Consider the following 14,850-nt stretch of genomic DNA (forward strand, 5'->3'; position numbering starts at 1 on the left):
GAAATTAGATTTTTTTCAATCTGTCTATTGGATATGTTTTATAGTCGAAAGTAATAGTTTTTACTTTTTTTCCCAGAAATGCCCATTTCTTGGTTTATAGTACAAAAAATAAAAGCCACAGAGGCGATCAAATACCACCAAAAGAAAGCTCCATTTGTGAAGAAAAAAAAGACAATTTTTTTTTGGGTAAAGCTTGACCACGCAATTGTCAGTAAAATTAGTGCAGTGCCGTATTGCAAAAAATTGCCTGGTCATGAAGGAGGGGTGTGTGTGAATCTTACAGAGAGCAAGTGGTAAAATAAATAAAAATAAACCCCAGACACAAGTTTTTACTCACCTGGTAGCTTTAGTATCTGTCTTCGCTTGTACCTGGGGGCCCTGGGGAGGAGTAAATTAAATAAATCTTAATTTTACAAGTACTTCAAAGTAGTTGAAAGCAACCACAGATTTGAAGAAAAAGAAAAAAAAAAACCATGTGGTACAGTGAAAGTGGATAAACTACAATAGAGCAGTGATTCTAAAAGCTAGGGATGATTTGTATAGACTACAGAGTCAGAGCTGGAGCATCTGTCCTAATAACATGATACCTTGTAGGCATTTATTTCATCATTGCCATTAATAATGTATTGGCACTGCAGCAGATCATAAAAGGCAGTGCATTTTAAACTTAGTGTGGGAAAAGCACACAGAGTGTGCCTTTCCCGCACCACGTTCTGGTGTGACCCGGCCCTTAGACAAATATCTCTGCAGGCATGTTTGGAGTTCCACAGGGACCCATGGAGAGGTCAGCATCCAAAAGTGTGGCGTCTTCTCGATTAGGAACACTGCGGGGTTACCCAGCCATAGAAACATGCAGTATCCCATCAGCCTCCTCTTTCTCTATAAGTGACCTCACATTGAATACTATTTTTGCTGAGCTTGACTTGCTTTCAATTCTGAAGCCCATGTATGCCATTAATACAGGAACTGCTTCGGATTTTGTAAAATTCTAGTTTCTCGCAAAGGCCTAAAATTCTAAAGGTCAAGTGGTTGATTAAAAGTAGGAATTTCCCAATGACCTCCAGGAACAAATAAAGCAGAGCTCCAGTCCCTCTAATTTTTTTTTTTAAAGCTCCCCTGTGATTATCAATACTTGCACAATAATATTTGCATACTGTCCTGTCTTCATGCTACTTTTAAAAGAGAAGTCCAGCCAAAGCTCGTTTGGCTGGGCTTCTATCGATCACAGGAGTGCAATTCGTTTTGCACTCCTGTGACCCGTTTTCACCACAGAGCAGGCTGAATTTCTGCTCTCTGCTGACGTCACAGAAATCAGTCCAGGAACCGGACAATAAAATCTGGATCCGCCAGGTGCCTGTACTGACACCCCGCTCAGCCCATCAGTAAGCCACTGAGACGGCCGCTCCCCGCCCCTCCACAGCTTAGCGCTCCAGTGATCAAGTAGGGGAGAGCAGGGAGCTGGGAGCTCTCGGGGAGTTGAGAGAACAGAGTCATCGGCAGTGTTCGATCGCTCGGTTCTCAGTGCAGAGTCGCTGGGGGACAGGTGCAGCATCGGACCAACGCTGCATCCACCTAGGAAAGTATGATTCTGAAAAAAAAAAAAAAAACACACACACGCCACAAAACTTTTAAAATTGTAATATCTAACATGATCTTGGAAGCAGGCGCCATCTCAGATGAAGGCATCCAAAGCACGCTCGTGTGTATTTCTGGGAATGCGTGCAGCTGGCTACCCAGCATGCACCTCCCGATCTCGTGCAGTAATGATAGTGCAGTGAAGTTTGGTTATGCGTTGCCATAGCAATGGTGGTATTGGGGGAAGTTTCCACCCCAGATAGGCACATGCGGCCAGGGGAAAAGTAGCAAGCCCTGCTTCCCTTGGACTCCTGGGATAGAGGATGCTGAGTCCATTTGAATCACCTAATGTCATTGTCTAGGCCACATACATACACATCTCCATTAAGGAATGTACACCAGGGTGGCATAGAGAACCAGTAGCCCTAGACTGGGAGTGAGCAAGCCGTCAATCTTCAATCCACCGGTCGACCGATACCATGGCTCTGCCTCCCCCCCAATGTCTGCCCCTCTTAACTGCAGAGCGGTAGAGCTTGGAGGGCTGGAGCTACTCAGTGATTGGTCAAAAGGGTGCAGAGCTTGATAGTTTTTTTTTTTAAGGGCATTGTGTAGTAGACCCCGCACCCCCCCCAGACAATATCAATAAAATACGTAGGTTGAATAAAGCAAGTTCTTACTCTATTCCGTCCAGCCAGAGACAGGACCAAGCGTTTGCCGTTTATCAATACTGGCACTGTTTCGCTGAATTTAACAGCAGCTGCGGCTGCCTCCTTGAAGTTGGTTTCCAAGAAAGCCTAGGAGCAAAATGAAACACTAAATTACTCAAACTTTATCATCTTTAAATTAGGACCAGAAGTATTGTTCAACCATTTCTCTGTAATTTAAATTTGGCAGCTCAAAATCCACCAGGCATTACTAAATATATTGCATGGAACAGGATTAAGCTAAAAATGTACTCAAATGCAAATTTGCTTGCAAAAAACCTTTAGATGCGAGTGGAATGCAGATGGCCATTACCTCATTTTTGGATCGAATAATGAGGATATCACCGACTTTTCCAAATGGCTGGACAATTTTCAGGATATCTTGATCTGTGTAGCCAGTGTCCGGTAGATTGGTAACATGAATGATCTTATCAGAGCCACTCTTGCTGGTAAACTGAAAAAATAAATTGTGCAATATGGTGTGTCAAACAAACACTGGTAGTGACTGGAAAGTATACAACATGTAATTCAGTTATTAATGAAGTCTGGAGGGCCGAGGCACGCCCTGAATCCTTTTCAGGGCAAGAAGTAATGTGATATTCCATCCACTCTAAAAACTAATTCTCCCTGCAGTGCTGTCATCTATAAAAGTCAATCCATAACCCTGTTCCATAAGATTCATGCTTTTCCATACACTGCACTGATGATGATGAACAGAAGTTTTAATACTTTCCAACTCTATTCAAAAGTTTAGATACAGCAGGTAAAACAAGCATATCACCATTCTAGGTAAATATATTATAAAAGCTGCAATTGACATGAAATTTTCACCACGCCAGTAACAACCCATGCAACCAATACATACAAGGAAACCAAATTAAGTTCTGTGTAATAAAATGGAACGACAAAGGGAAAAAGTATTGAACACAGGAGGAAAGGGAGGTGCAAAAAAGGCATGGAAAGCCAAGACACCAGCTGAAATCCATCAATTAGAAAGCAATCCTGCCCCTTGTCAGTGCAAATTAATATCAGCTGGTTCAGTCTCATCTGATGGCCTATAAAAAGGGCTCATTACCAAGGTGTCACAAGAAACATCTCATGAAGGGTAAAAGCAAAGAGCTCCCTCAAGGCCTTCACAGCCTTATTGTTGCAAAACATTCTGCTGGCATTGGTTACAGAAGGATTTCTAAACTTCTGAATGTTCAAGTGAGCACTGTTGGGGACATAATACAGGAGTGGAAAGATAAATTTCATAAACCGGCCACAACCATGTGCTCCTCGTAAAATTTCTGACAATGGAGTAAAAAAGGATTATAAGAAGAGTTGTCCAAGAGCCAAGGAACACTTGTGGAGAGCTTCAGAAAGACCTGGAATTAGCAGGTACAATTGTTTCAAAGAAAACAATAAGAAATGCACTCAACCACCATGGCCTGTATGACCGCTCACCATGCAAGACTCCATTGCTGAAGAAAATGCTGAAGATCGTTTAAAGTTTGCTGCACATTTACACAAGTCTGAAATACTGGGAGAATATAGTCTGGTCAGAAGAGACAAAAATGGAACTCTTTGGATGGCATAATACACACCATGTTTGGAGGTCAAATAGCACATCGTCCCAAAAACACCAGCATACCTACAGTCAAGTTTGGAGGTGGGATCATCATGGTGTGGGTGGGGCTGTTTTTCAGCATACGGTACTGGCAAGCTTCATATCATTGAAGTAAGGATGCATTGAAAAATGTACCAAGACATTCCTGACAAAAATCTACATCCATCTACCAGGATGATGAAGATGAAAATGAGGGAGGACATTTCAGCAAGACAATAATCCCAAACACAAAACCAAGAAAACTCTCAATTGGCTTCAAAGAAAGAAAATAAAACTGCTAGAATGGCCCAGCCAATCACCTGACTTGAATCCAATAGTAAATCTATGGAAAGAACTAAAGATCAGAGTTCATAGAAGAGGCCCACGAAACCTTCAAGATTTGAGTACTGTGTGTGGGGAATGGGCCAAAATCACACCTGAGCAACGCATGCGACTAGTTTCTCCATTCAGGAGGCGTCTTAAAGCTGTCATTACCAACAAAAGATTTTGTACCAAGTATTAAATACATTTCAGTTAGGGTGTTCGTTACTTTTCCCCTGTGTCAATCCATTTTATTACACATAACTTACCGTATATACTTGAGTATAATCCAAGTTTTTCAGCACATTTTTTTGTGCTAAAAGTGCCTCCCTCGGCTTATACTTGAGTCAAGCACTTTTCTGCAGCAAAAAATGTCATTTTCCGAACAGACTTTGGGGCCCCGTATCTCGGGGCCACTTGGGGCTAGGATCCCCAGCTTTGGATATGTTTTATTGCTAGTTCCACTGGGGTTGCACACCAAATGTGATGTGCCTAGCACTAAGTGGCCCCAAGATACAGGGCCCCAAAGTCAGTCAACTGTGTTCATCTGCAGCAATGTCATTTCGGGACCCTTTGGGTCCAGAGACCCCACATTTTGGCTGCAGCTAGGGGGCATCTAGGAACCCTTAACTACAGTTTGAAGTTCGGGGGACCTATGGCTGCAAATGGGAACAGTGAGGCTGCAAATGGGCATTGTTGACCCTCTTTTCCACTTACAGTAGCTGCGCATTTCTCACCCTAGGCTTATACTAGAGTCAATAAGTTTTCCCAGTTTTTTGTGGTAAAATTAGGTGCCTCGGCTTATATTCGGGTCGGCTTATACTCGAGTATATACGGTAAATTTCTGAACTCATTTGTTTTGGTGTCTTTGTATGTATGGGTTGCATGGATTGTTACCGACATGTGGTGAAAATTTTATGTCAATGGCATCTTTAGAAATATATTTACCTAGAAAAATGGTGACGTGTTCAACACTTATTTTACCCGCTGTACATTATATCAGCATTTAAAAGGCATAGTTCGCCTTTACCAAAAAATGGCCTATAAAAAAAAAAGGTAAGAGTAGCTTTTGAATAAAAAACAAAAACAAAAAAAAAAAACTGTGCTGCTTTGACCAAAGCTGAATAAAATACCCTTGCTATAAGTGTAGGACATTTACATACCTCTTGAAGCCTAACTGGAAAACTCCCAGATATGGCAGACCACTTACCCCAACTTTTTGCTAGACTGCTAGCGGTTACTGTTCATCCCCCCAGCTCTCAAAAGGCTGAGCTCAGAGCTACTGTGTCAAAGAAAAGAAAGCACATCTGAGAGGGTTTGAATAAAAAAAAAAAAAAAAAAAAAAAAGCTTGCTCCTGTGATGGTGAAGGAGTCTCTTAACATCCTAGCAATCAGGCAGGACGGAGGTCTGCCAACTCGGAGTTTTCCAGTCAAACTTCAGGAGGTACGTAAATGGCCTATACCGATAGTAAGGTCATTATTCAACATGGATAAAAGTCACACAATTTATTATTTTTTTTTTTAACTTAAAGAAGAAGTTCATTTTTGGGAACATGTTACACATTCCACCCATTTTCAGGGTGGAACATGTTCCCAATGCTGCAGCCACTGCCTGCTACCCCCCTTGGCAGCAGTACGAACTAGCTGTCACTTTTTAAACTGAGCACAGCCGTGCAGGGCTCTGCCCATACATCCGCGTCAATCCTTCACACATTTGTGTGTGAATGAACTACAAGCCCCAACATCCTTTGTAGCTGTCGGCTTGTAGTTCTCACTGAGCTACCACGGCGCTGTGGGAGTTCATTTATTTCTTCCTGTCAGTGTATCTGCCTGCCCATACGGGATGGAGCACACAGATATACGGAGATCTGAAAGAGACCTGTTGATGCGGGTGTGACGACATCACAAGCCTCTAGCCCCTCCCTACGTGTTTTGTCTATGCAAGGAACATATCTGGTGTACTGCAGCGTGGTGCCTCTAAGCTTTTGTTAGTATGAGTATATCTGCAGGAAATAAATCTGTGTTTTTAGCAATATTACTCTATGGGCCTTCGAATCTCACTGCAAAGAATTGGGTTTTTCAGACAGCCAGCGAAGGACCTAGTAGGCGTGGAGGTTGTTACCATACCCTGGTGCGATTCGTATTAGTATCCTGCGCTAGTGATCTCTTATAATCTGGTAAGGGAATTCATATACCTATGCTTGAGGTGGTTGGGACCAACATGTGGAATTGTGGCCCAAGACCTTCATGTGAGCCGCTCAGGCTGTATGAGAATGAAGTCCTGTTACCACTACTCAGTGCTGGGCGGAGTGAAACACGTTTGGACGTGGCCTGGCGGTGGTCCAGGCTGAGACTGCCACTTTATATCACACAGCAGGCTTTTACTTGATGTGCGGCTCCCGGGACACTAGTAACCAACATGGAACTGTGGCTTTTCATTTTCACACAATATTTTACATTGGCCCCCTAGTGGAGCCCACAAATATTCTATCGGGAGTGGACTTTCATTTTTATTATATCATTGTTTGATTTATATTGAATATGCCTTTGTTTTTCCACTTTATTGGTGTTTTTTTTTATTGATGCTTATATTTGTTATCACTTTGCTTTCATTGCAATTTTTTATATGTGGATATATTAGATTTACTCACGGCTGCTTTTATTATTAGGGTTTATTTGATATGCCCCATTATCTTGTGGAAGTAGTTATGCTAGAGTGTAAATATGGGTGGAAGATGTCATACCTTATTCAGTGGGTTGTAAGGTTCTGCAGCTTTCGGTGCATTAGACGGTGCATTAGTCTTGTTTGCTTGTGGTTTCTTGCTGGGAACAGAGCCAGTTCTCTTTTTAGCTCCTGTGCTTACAACAGGCTTCTTGGGGCCTGATGAGCTGGGCAATGGCTTCTTGGGAGCATTGCTAGGTAAAGGTTTCCGTGAGGCACTGCCACTACTACTGTTGGACTTAACAGAGCTGACGCTACTAGGCTTCTTTGAAAAGCTGCTGTAGCTTGAATTACTGTTTTTCCTCCCTGTGCTGCCAGAACGGTTTGTTGAAGGACCACCACCGAATGGTTTCTTGCCTTTTACATTTGCGTTCCCTGGCTTCGGTGGCAATTTCTTTACATCACCAGCAGCCTTTGGCTTCTCTCCACCTTTGTCTTGCCTTCTTTCCGCTTCAATAAAGCTCTGCACAGCAGCATCCACAGCTCTCTTGTCTGAAAGAGAACATAGCATAAAGGGTTAGTATACAAAACTAGCCATGTGCATTCAAGAAACTGCAGTCCACTATAGAAAAGGCAGACATTTGTATTACCAGGTGGAGTGCCGCTTCTACCTCTTCTAGGTCTCCTTGGTGATGGTGAGCCTCGTAAAGGCCTAGGGCTACGGGACCTCCTTGGGCTGTGTCGAACACGGCGTGGGCTTCGACTCCTGGTTCTCTTTGCAGATCTTGGGCTGCGTGACCTGTTAAGCCTTGATCTTGATCCAGACCGTCTAGCTCTACGAGGACTTCCACTCTTGGATCGTGATCCCTTTGGTGCGGTCTCATTTGGCTTGCCTTCATTTCTGCTATTACAATTTAAAAACAAAAATCAGGTTTAATTTGTGCCATGTCAATGTTCCACACTATTCTAGCTTAGTTGATGTTACACATTAGTGTTCAATTCCTCGTTTTCTCAATGGCAGGACAGTGTGGCATATCTCAATCGCTCTCATGTCTGCAACTAGCCAATTCACATTATGTACCAGTAGACAGAGTGCCCTGTCTCCAGCTCAGAGCATACAAATGGGAAAACCATTATATCGTTTGCTCACATTCACTGAACTGCAAGCAGTTCTCAGAATTCCCGAGACCTGGACACAGACTTGGCTTCAGTGTCAACTGCCACTTTGCATTAAAGATAGCTGAATGTTTACAAGGAGGGGGGAGGGGTGCATGCAGAATATGGACAATGCCTTTCAAATGTTTACTTATCCATATCTAAAGTCAATAGATTTTTATAAAAGAAATGTATTAAAGCTCCACTTACTTTGAAGTGTGAACCTGGGGGTTCCAATCGGGGTACCTAAAAAAAAGAAACAAAAATGTTAACTTTAAAGTTAAATGCCTTTAAAAAATAAGACCTACTTAGCCAAATCCAAGCAAATGAGCGCATCAAGAAAATGCTCTTGCAGTGTACAGACCTAGGAACCCCAAGAGTATTTTCCCCTAGACTTTCCCTTCTGCACTCAGGGAGGCTCTAGTGTATAAAACAGAACGCCTGGAAATTACTAGATAAAATAGGGGGGACTAGTATGCTCATCCCCATACAATTTTTACAGAGCTATGGCTCTCCAAATAAATGTGCTTCAAGGTCCATTTTACAAATAAAAGGACTTTTTTCCAAAAAAAAAAAAAAAAAGTGCAAAGAAGCCTGTGCAGATCACTGCACCCATGATCAGTGGATGGCAGGTGCAATGTCAGGCTCCTGCAAACACTGCCTCCAGCGTTCTTACTCATATCTCCATATGGGCTGTCGGTAAGCTGGAGGGTGAGTTTGTAAACTATGAGGGTGCCCTTGCAGTATATTGGAGAACTACAAGCCATCTGCCATGATAGTGTCATTTCTTCATTCACATATTCCGGTTAATGAATGGCATGGCTAAGCTGCACCAATTTTGAAATGCAGGTGCAGGGAGAAGATCCTCGCCCGTTGTCACAGGAAGGAAGGGAACTGGAGCATGTCACAAAAGGTAAACTTAACTAGGGATGCACCGATCAGCCTTTTTTTTTTTTTTTTTTAAATCGGTGAGTACAAGTACTAATACTTTCGGTCATTTACTCGCCGATTCAGAGTACCGATACTTTGCAATCTGCGCCCATACAAAAATGAATGTACGCGAATTGAACAGAAATGCGGTACAAATTCTATCCAAATCACATGCGGTTTCCGGACTGCTCCGGTGTGAACCCAGGTTGGTCATGGTGCTTTTGAGCCAGAGTTCACACAGGAGCAGGGAAACCTTCCTGCACGACAGGTTCCACCAGCTCAGGCTCCTATCAGACTGGCTGCTCCTGCCTATCCCATGGCTTTGTTCCCCCAGCCTCCAGCGGTTTGAGCCATCCACTGAACCCCACCCTTCCTCTCCAATCCTCCCTATACCATACTGCTGATCCCCTGCTGTCAGAAAAGCCACTTCACTGGTCCAGGGATTTGAAATACCTGTGGCTTTCTCTACTCTGACAGTACGGGCTAGACACCTTCTGATTGGCCAGCACTGTCCATGTGATGGTGCTGAATAATCAATCCCTGTAGTTCGTACTGTCATCAGCACTAGAAGGCGATGGCTTGAACCGCTGGGGCAAGAGAGCCGCTAGAGGGGGACACAGCTATGGCAGAGGCAGGAGGAGCCGCAGATGGCCACAGTTGGTTGGGAGCTGGAACTGGTGGAGCCCGACATGCAGGGAGATTTCCCGCACCGCTCCTGTGTGAACTTCGTTACGACAAACCTGGGATCACATAGGAGAAGTGCGGTAAACTGTATGGGACACAGAAATCGCACCTCACTCCTGTTCAAAACGCATGCAATTCTTTGCAGTGCAATTTGTGCCCATTAATTTTGAATGCATGCAAATCTCACCGCAAAAGTATCAGTTTCAGGAGCATTTTCACGAGTACTCGTGAAAATGCTTGGTTTCAGCACCGACACATCCCTAAACATAGCCTTTATAGTAACTCATACATTCATATCAGATGTAAAGTGTGTGGACTGGAAGTATTAAGCCAATGCTACTGATTTTTGGAGAGCGATAAGCAGGGACAAAATTGACAAGTCTGCGACTTGCCAAGCCAAGAAGTCATGTATTAAAAATCTGATGTCCTTACTGTTGACGCAACTTCCGACAGCTATCAATGTGGCTCGTGTTATTCTGGTGTTTAATCCAGTCCTATCAGAGGGAGGAAGAAGTAAAAAGTTATTCATAAAACAGGAGTACAAATTTTCCTACAACACGTGACCCAGTGTAGATAACCTCTAAGCACTTTCTTTAGAACAGAAGAGAAAAAAAGCTCCCAAATCAACTGAATTCCTTTACAATATTATATGCATTGAAATATGGAGTGTATGATTTATACATGGAAAAATGTAAAATATTTTGCCTTTCCCCCTTTTCTTTGGCCCACTTTATATTCACTAACTTTTGAAATCTACTAATGCTGTTGTGATCTTATACTGTTACAGGGGGAAAAAATGAAATGTAAGCAAATCTAAAAAAGAAAGCATAATAAAAGCCTAAACAGGGTCCATATTTTATAGAGAAACACTGTTCTACAAGTTAAATTTAATGACCCCAAGTGCTTTGGCACTTACCTTAAAAACAAACAATAAATCACCTAGCCAAAAAAAACAATTTTAATTGTCAAAACTGTTATGAAAACAGATTTACAAAATGAACCATGATGATTCTGGAGGTTAACAATTCCACAGCTTCTTCTAAGCAGCACTTATCTGCTGGAATACAGGAAGAGACTTGCCACGCTGGACCACGAAGGAAAAAAAAAAAAAAAAAAAAAATAAAAAAAAAAAAAAAAAAGTATAATCTGCATCTGGTGCTCCTTTCCCGGAAAAGTCTTCACTTCTTTCACATTGGCAGCATCAGTTCTTCTCTTTACCCCAATGGCGGTGTTGATTTTTCTCTTTTTTATGAAGGTCTTCTTTTAAACATTTTCTCCCCAGCTACAATGCAAGCAATTCTACAATTCTAGCTTGATGTTTCAGGATAACCTGCAAATGGATTCCTTACTTCTGTTCAAAGTGGTGTCCCATCTCTAAAAGGTCTATCCCAATCCATATGCAACACTTATTACATACAATAAAACCTTTACCCTAGTGTTTTTATACTTTGTACCGCTAAAAAAAAAAGTTTGTGTTGCATTTTATGCATTAAAGGATCACTCAACCCACATAAAAAACTACCAATAAAATGGTGTATGTATTACATGCTGTTCACGAGATTCATTTTCTGTATTCTGCAAAAAAACTTGCTTGATCCTGCTGCTCTCCATCTTCCCCTTCTGTCCATGTCCCCAATTCAGCTAGGGATTTTGCAGCTGTGGTCACAACTCTGCACATGCTCAGTTTTCACAGCAAGTTTCTATCTTGAGCACTTCCTCCTTACATCCGAGCAGCCCATATGACTATAGAGGCACACAAATGACAGCCCACTCACCAGCTAAAACACAATGGGGGCAGGATATTACATGTAGGTTAACGTAAGCTTCACCTCCCTCCCCAAGACACAGGCTGGTGGGGAGTGACACAGCCTGTGACTGGCAAAAAATCCACCCACATCATGTTATTGCCAAAAATATTATATTTGATTGCAAATATATATTTGTACGTCAATTTAAAAAAATTTACGGATATGATTTTAACTCTGTAATCCAGAGACTTTTATATTGAACATGTGACCAGCAGCAGAGGACTAGAAGCTCCTCCTGCTTACGTTTTTCTTCAGACAGGCTAGGGAAGATCTGGGTCATGTGACAGCTGTATATCCATTAGGAAAAAGGTACTTTTAAAAAAATTAAAATTACAGTGCTATCCTCCGTATACCGAAATAAAAAAGGGACAATGTAAATTAAACAGCATGTGTTTGGAATTGCTATTTTTTTCCACCTGCGTCATTTTTCATTCATGGACAGGATGGAGGAACTAATGGGATCTGGTTGTGCTAAGATGTGACCTATAGGTTCATTTGGAAAGGGATTTTTATGAGGGATCCATTTAAAGCATTAACCAAAGCAAATTAACTTGTCAAAAATCTTAAAACTTTGATGAACTACAAATGTACATCAATAAATGGATAAATGGATTGAGCGTTTAAGAATTTGATCACTTTAGGTTGACTATAGAAAAGCAAAATATTTTAACTGTATGTGCCAAGTACACTTCCTTTGCAAGAATACAAGTGGCAAAAAAAAAAAAAAATCCCCCATGGAAGTTTTTGCAAAGACAGTACATAAGAGTTAAGGATTATTTTGAGGAACCCCTAAATCTGTTCAACAGGTAATGCTGTGTCATTTTGTGACTTTTGCAATTCATTTTTCACAAAGCAGTATTTAGTGGGAATACCTAAAGACATGCATTCACTGAATATGAAAACACAAACAAACATGAAAACACTCACCTTTAAGTGTCTACATTCTAAGTTACACAGAGAACAGATATGCGGAAATATCCGTGGAGAGGCAGCAAAATAATCATTCATCATGGAAGGAGTGGGCATGCGCTTCATCTTCTGAGCTTCCTCTTGAGACAAGGGTGGCGCCAAGCTCCCTTTCCCGGCAGGGGGATTTGCTTCAGCAGGTGACGCGTAGTTACCCTGGCTAACCACAGTCCCAACTGGAGACTCTGCAGTCATGCCTGAAAAAGTGGTGGTGGTAGTGGCAGTGTCTGAGATAACGGGAACATCGCGGAGAGCGGAAGAATCAGTCTTGGCTGTGTTTGCGGGACTCTCTGCATTCGAGACGGTGACTGAGCTCTCACTAGCTTTAGCAGTTGTCTGTTCACCACCCAAAGGCTTGTTTCTGTTGAATCGGTCATGCTTGGAAGCCTGCCATGCTCCCTTGCGGCTGCTGGATATAGTTGGGATTTTGTTATCCATTGGGTTTTTGCCTTTGCCCCCCTTGTTAGTATTGGAAGGTCCTGGTTCCTTGGAGACTGGTGACGGTTTCTGTTTTTGTTCCGATCTTGAAGAGTCAAAAGGTCGTGAAGGTACAGAATTGTCATTAAACTTAAATTTGCTTGAATGTCCATAGTCAATAACTTTACTTGGTAAAACGTCACTTCCTGAGCGTCTTCCTCCTCCTCCTCCTCCTCCACCTTGATCATGCGCGCCTCCGGTGCGGTTGATTTTGCGCATTCTGATGTCTCGCAGAATGTTGGGCAAGTTTACCGGCGTCAACTGTTCATCAGGATAACGACTGAGCTCCTCTAGGTCTTCATTGGATAACCCAAAGCTTTCCAGTATACTTGAAGCACTCTCATTAGTATAGCGATTCTGGACGTTTGGCATCTGTTCCAATGATGAAGATGGACCTGGTTTTATTCCCATATTCGGATTTAAATTTCCAAACATACCAACAGGGTTTAATGGTTTCTTCTCCATTAGATGAGAAGCTTCTTGTATGGGAGTTTTTGGATTCCCTCTCAAATGATCTGAAGAATGAATCACCCTACGGTTCACGATAGAAGGTATTTCTTGACTCTGCAAGATATTTCTGGGTTGTGCTGGAGTCATAGGGCTGCTGGAAGTAGGAAAACGTTGTTGCAAACCCTGAGGACCCATGTGTCTTTCAGGTGTTCTGAGTGGCAAGCCTGTCATTCCCATCGGCTCCTTGTTTCCCCCAAGAAATGACCCAGGACTGTCCATTGACCTCATGCCAAACCCTTGGTTTTTTATTTCTGACTGAAAACCCATTCCTCCTTGATTCATGCCAGAAGGGCCCATTCTAAACACATTCATTCCAGACTGATTCATCCCAGATTGATTCACGTTGGCGAGACCTAGATTTGGGTTGATTCCGGGATGGCCCATGCGGGGCACGCCAGTGTTCATGTTTGGCTGGTTCATGCCTGAAAGGTTCATGCTTGGCTGGCTCATGCCTGAAAGGTTCATGCTTGGCTGGCTCATACTAGACAATCCCATGCCACCCATGTTCATGCCAGACATATTCATACCCGACATATTCATTCCAAGGGGATTCAGGCCAGGCTGGTTCATCCGTGGGGGCCCCATTGGTCTTTGACCAGGGAATCCACCTCTTGTGTTAAACATGGCTTGAGCTGTGCTGATTTTCAACAAAGCTTGATTTAACAAAGCATGAATAGGAGGTGTGCTGTTTGAAGTGACTGACGTCAACTGCTGGAGAGCCAACTGAGTCTTAAGGTGGACAAGCTGTAAATGAGGATGGCTCAACAGGACGGGGCTAGAAATGCCAAAGTTCAAGGTATTCACAACTGGTGCGCAATTTTCCAAGAACAACACAAAGCTGAAATTTAAAACACAGATATTAGATTAACAATCGTTTAGAACTGTTATACAGTGGCTACAACCAGAGATGGATATACTGCAAGGAATTATAGCCCATACGCAAAAAACTTGCTGGTAATAAAATGAATAAAACTTTTTACAAACGTGAGATAATCTTAACCGACTTGTGGGTGGTGGTAGGTGCATGACAAATCTCTGAGGTACTTCCAAACAGGCTGTGGATACACAATTTATATACCATAGACAAAAAAAAACAAAAAAAAAAAAAAAAAAACAAAACATTTTGTGTCTGTTTTTAGAAGGTTCCAAATGATCAGTGCATGAAACACGCCAAGAAACTGCATGTAAAACATTTTAGTACTCAGATTTAGCCTGGAGCTAAAAAAATATTACATATATTACTAATGTTGAGAACTGTGAAGCATGCCACCAATACAGTCAAGTAAACTGACTGACGTTTACCTGATTGCAAGAGCGAAAAAAACAAAAACAAAAAAAAAAAAAAAAAAACAAAAAAAATTCCCTTCTAAAACTCGATTTTAGGATTTCTTTCTGGGGGAAAAATTCAAGCTGGATACAATGAAACCATAATTAAATGGTTTGTTTATGGTTTAACTATTTTTCAAGCCA

General features: G+C 42.1%; 1 protein-coding gene across 4 annotated transcripts in view; it reads right to left on the minus strand.

Moving 5' to 3' along the window:
* ZNF638 (zinc finger protein 638) overlaps positions 1-14,850 on the minus strand; it is a 74,079-nt gene that overhangs the window by 37,693 nt on the left and 21,536 nt on the right. For 2 of the 4 annotated variants that reach the window (XM_073611055.1, XM_073611052.1), the window contains exons 2-9: positions 12,355-14,218; positions 10,052-10,113; positions 8,216-8,251; positions 7,501-7,754; positions 6,933-7,402; positions 2,593-2,733; positions 2,253-2,369; positions 338-378 (exon numbers count right to left, since the gene is read on the minus strand). In XM_073611055.1, the coding sequence (XP_073467156.1) occupies positions 338-378; positions 2,253-2,369; positions 2,593-2,733; positions 6,933-7,402; positions 7,501-7,754; positions 8,216-8,251; positions 10,052-10,113; positions 12,355-14,004 (2,771 nt within the window). In that variant the 5' untranslated portion in view covers positions 14,005-14,218. The remainder of the gene's footprint in view (positions 1-337; positions 379-2,252; positions 2,370-2,592; positions 2,734-6,932; positions 7,403-7,500; positions 7,755-8,215; positions 8,252-10,051; positions 10,114-12,354; positions 14,219-14,850) is intronic. The other 2 variants (XM_073611053.1, XM_073611054.1) reach the window with 2 other exon arrangements.

The sequence above is a fragment of the Aquarana catesbeiana genome, linkage group LG01 (genome assembly GCF_042186555.1).
Source record: "Aquarana catesbeiana isolate 2022-GZ linkage group LG01, ASM4218655v1, whole genome shotgun sequence".
NCBI classification, from domain to species: Eukaryota; Metazoa; Chordata; class Amphibia; order Anura; family Ranidae; genus Aquarana; species Aquarana catesbeiana.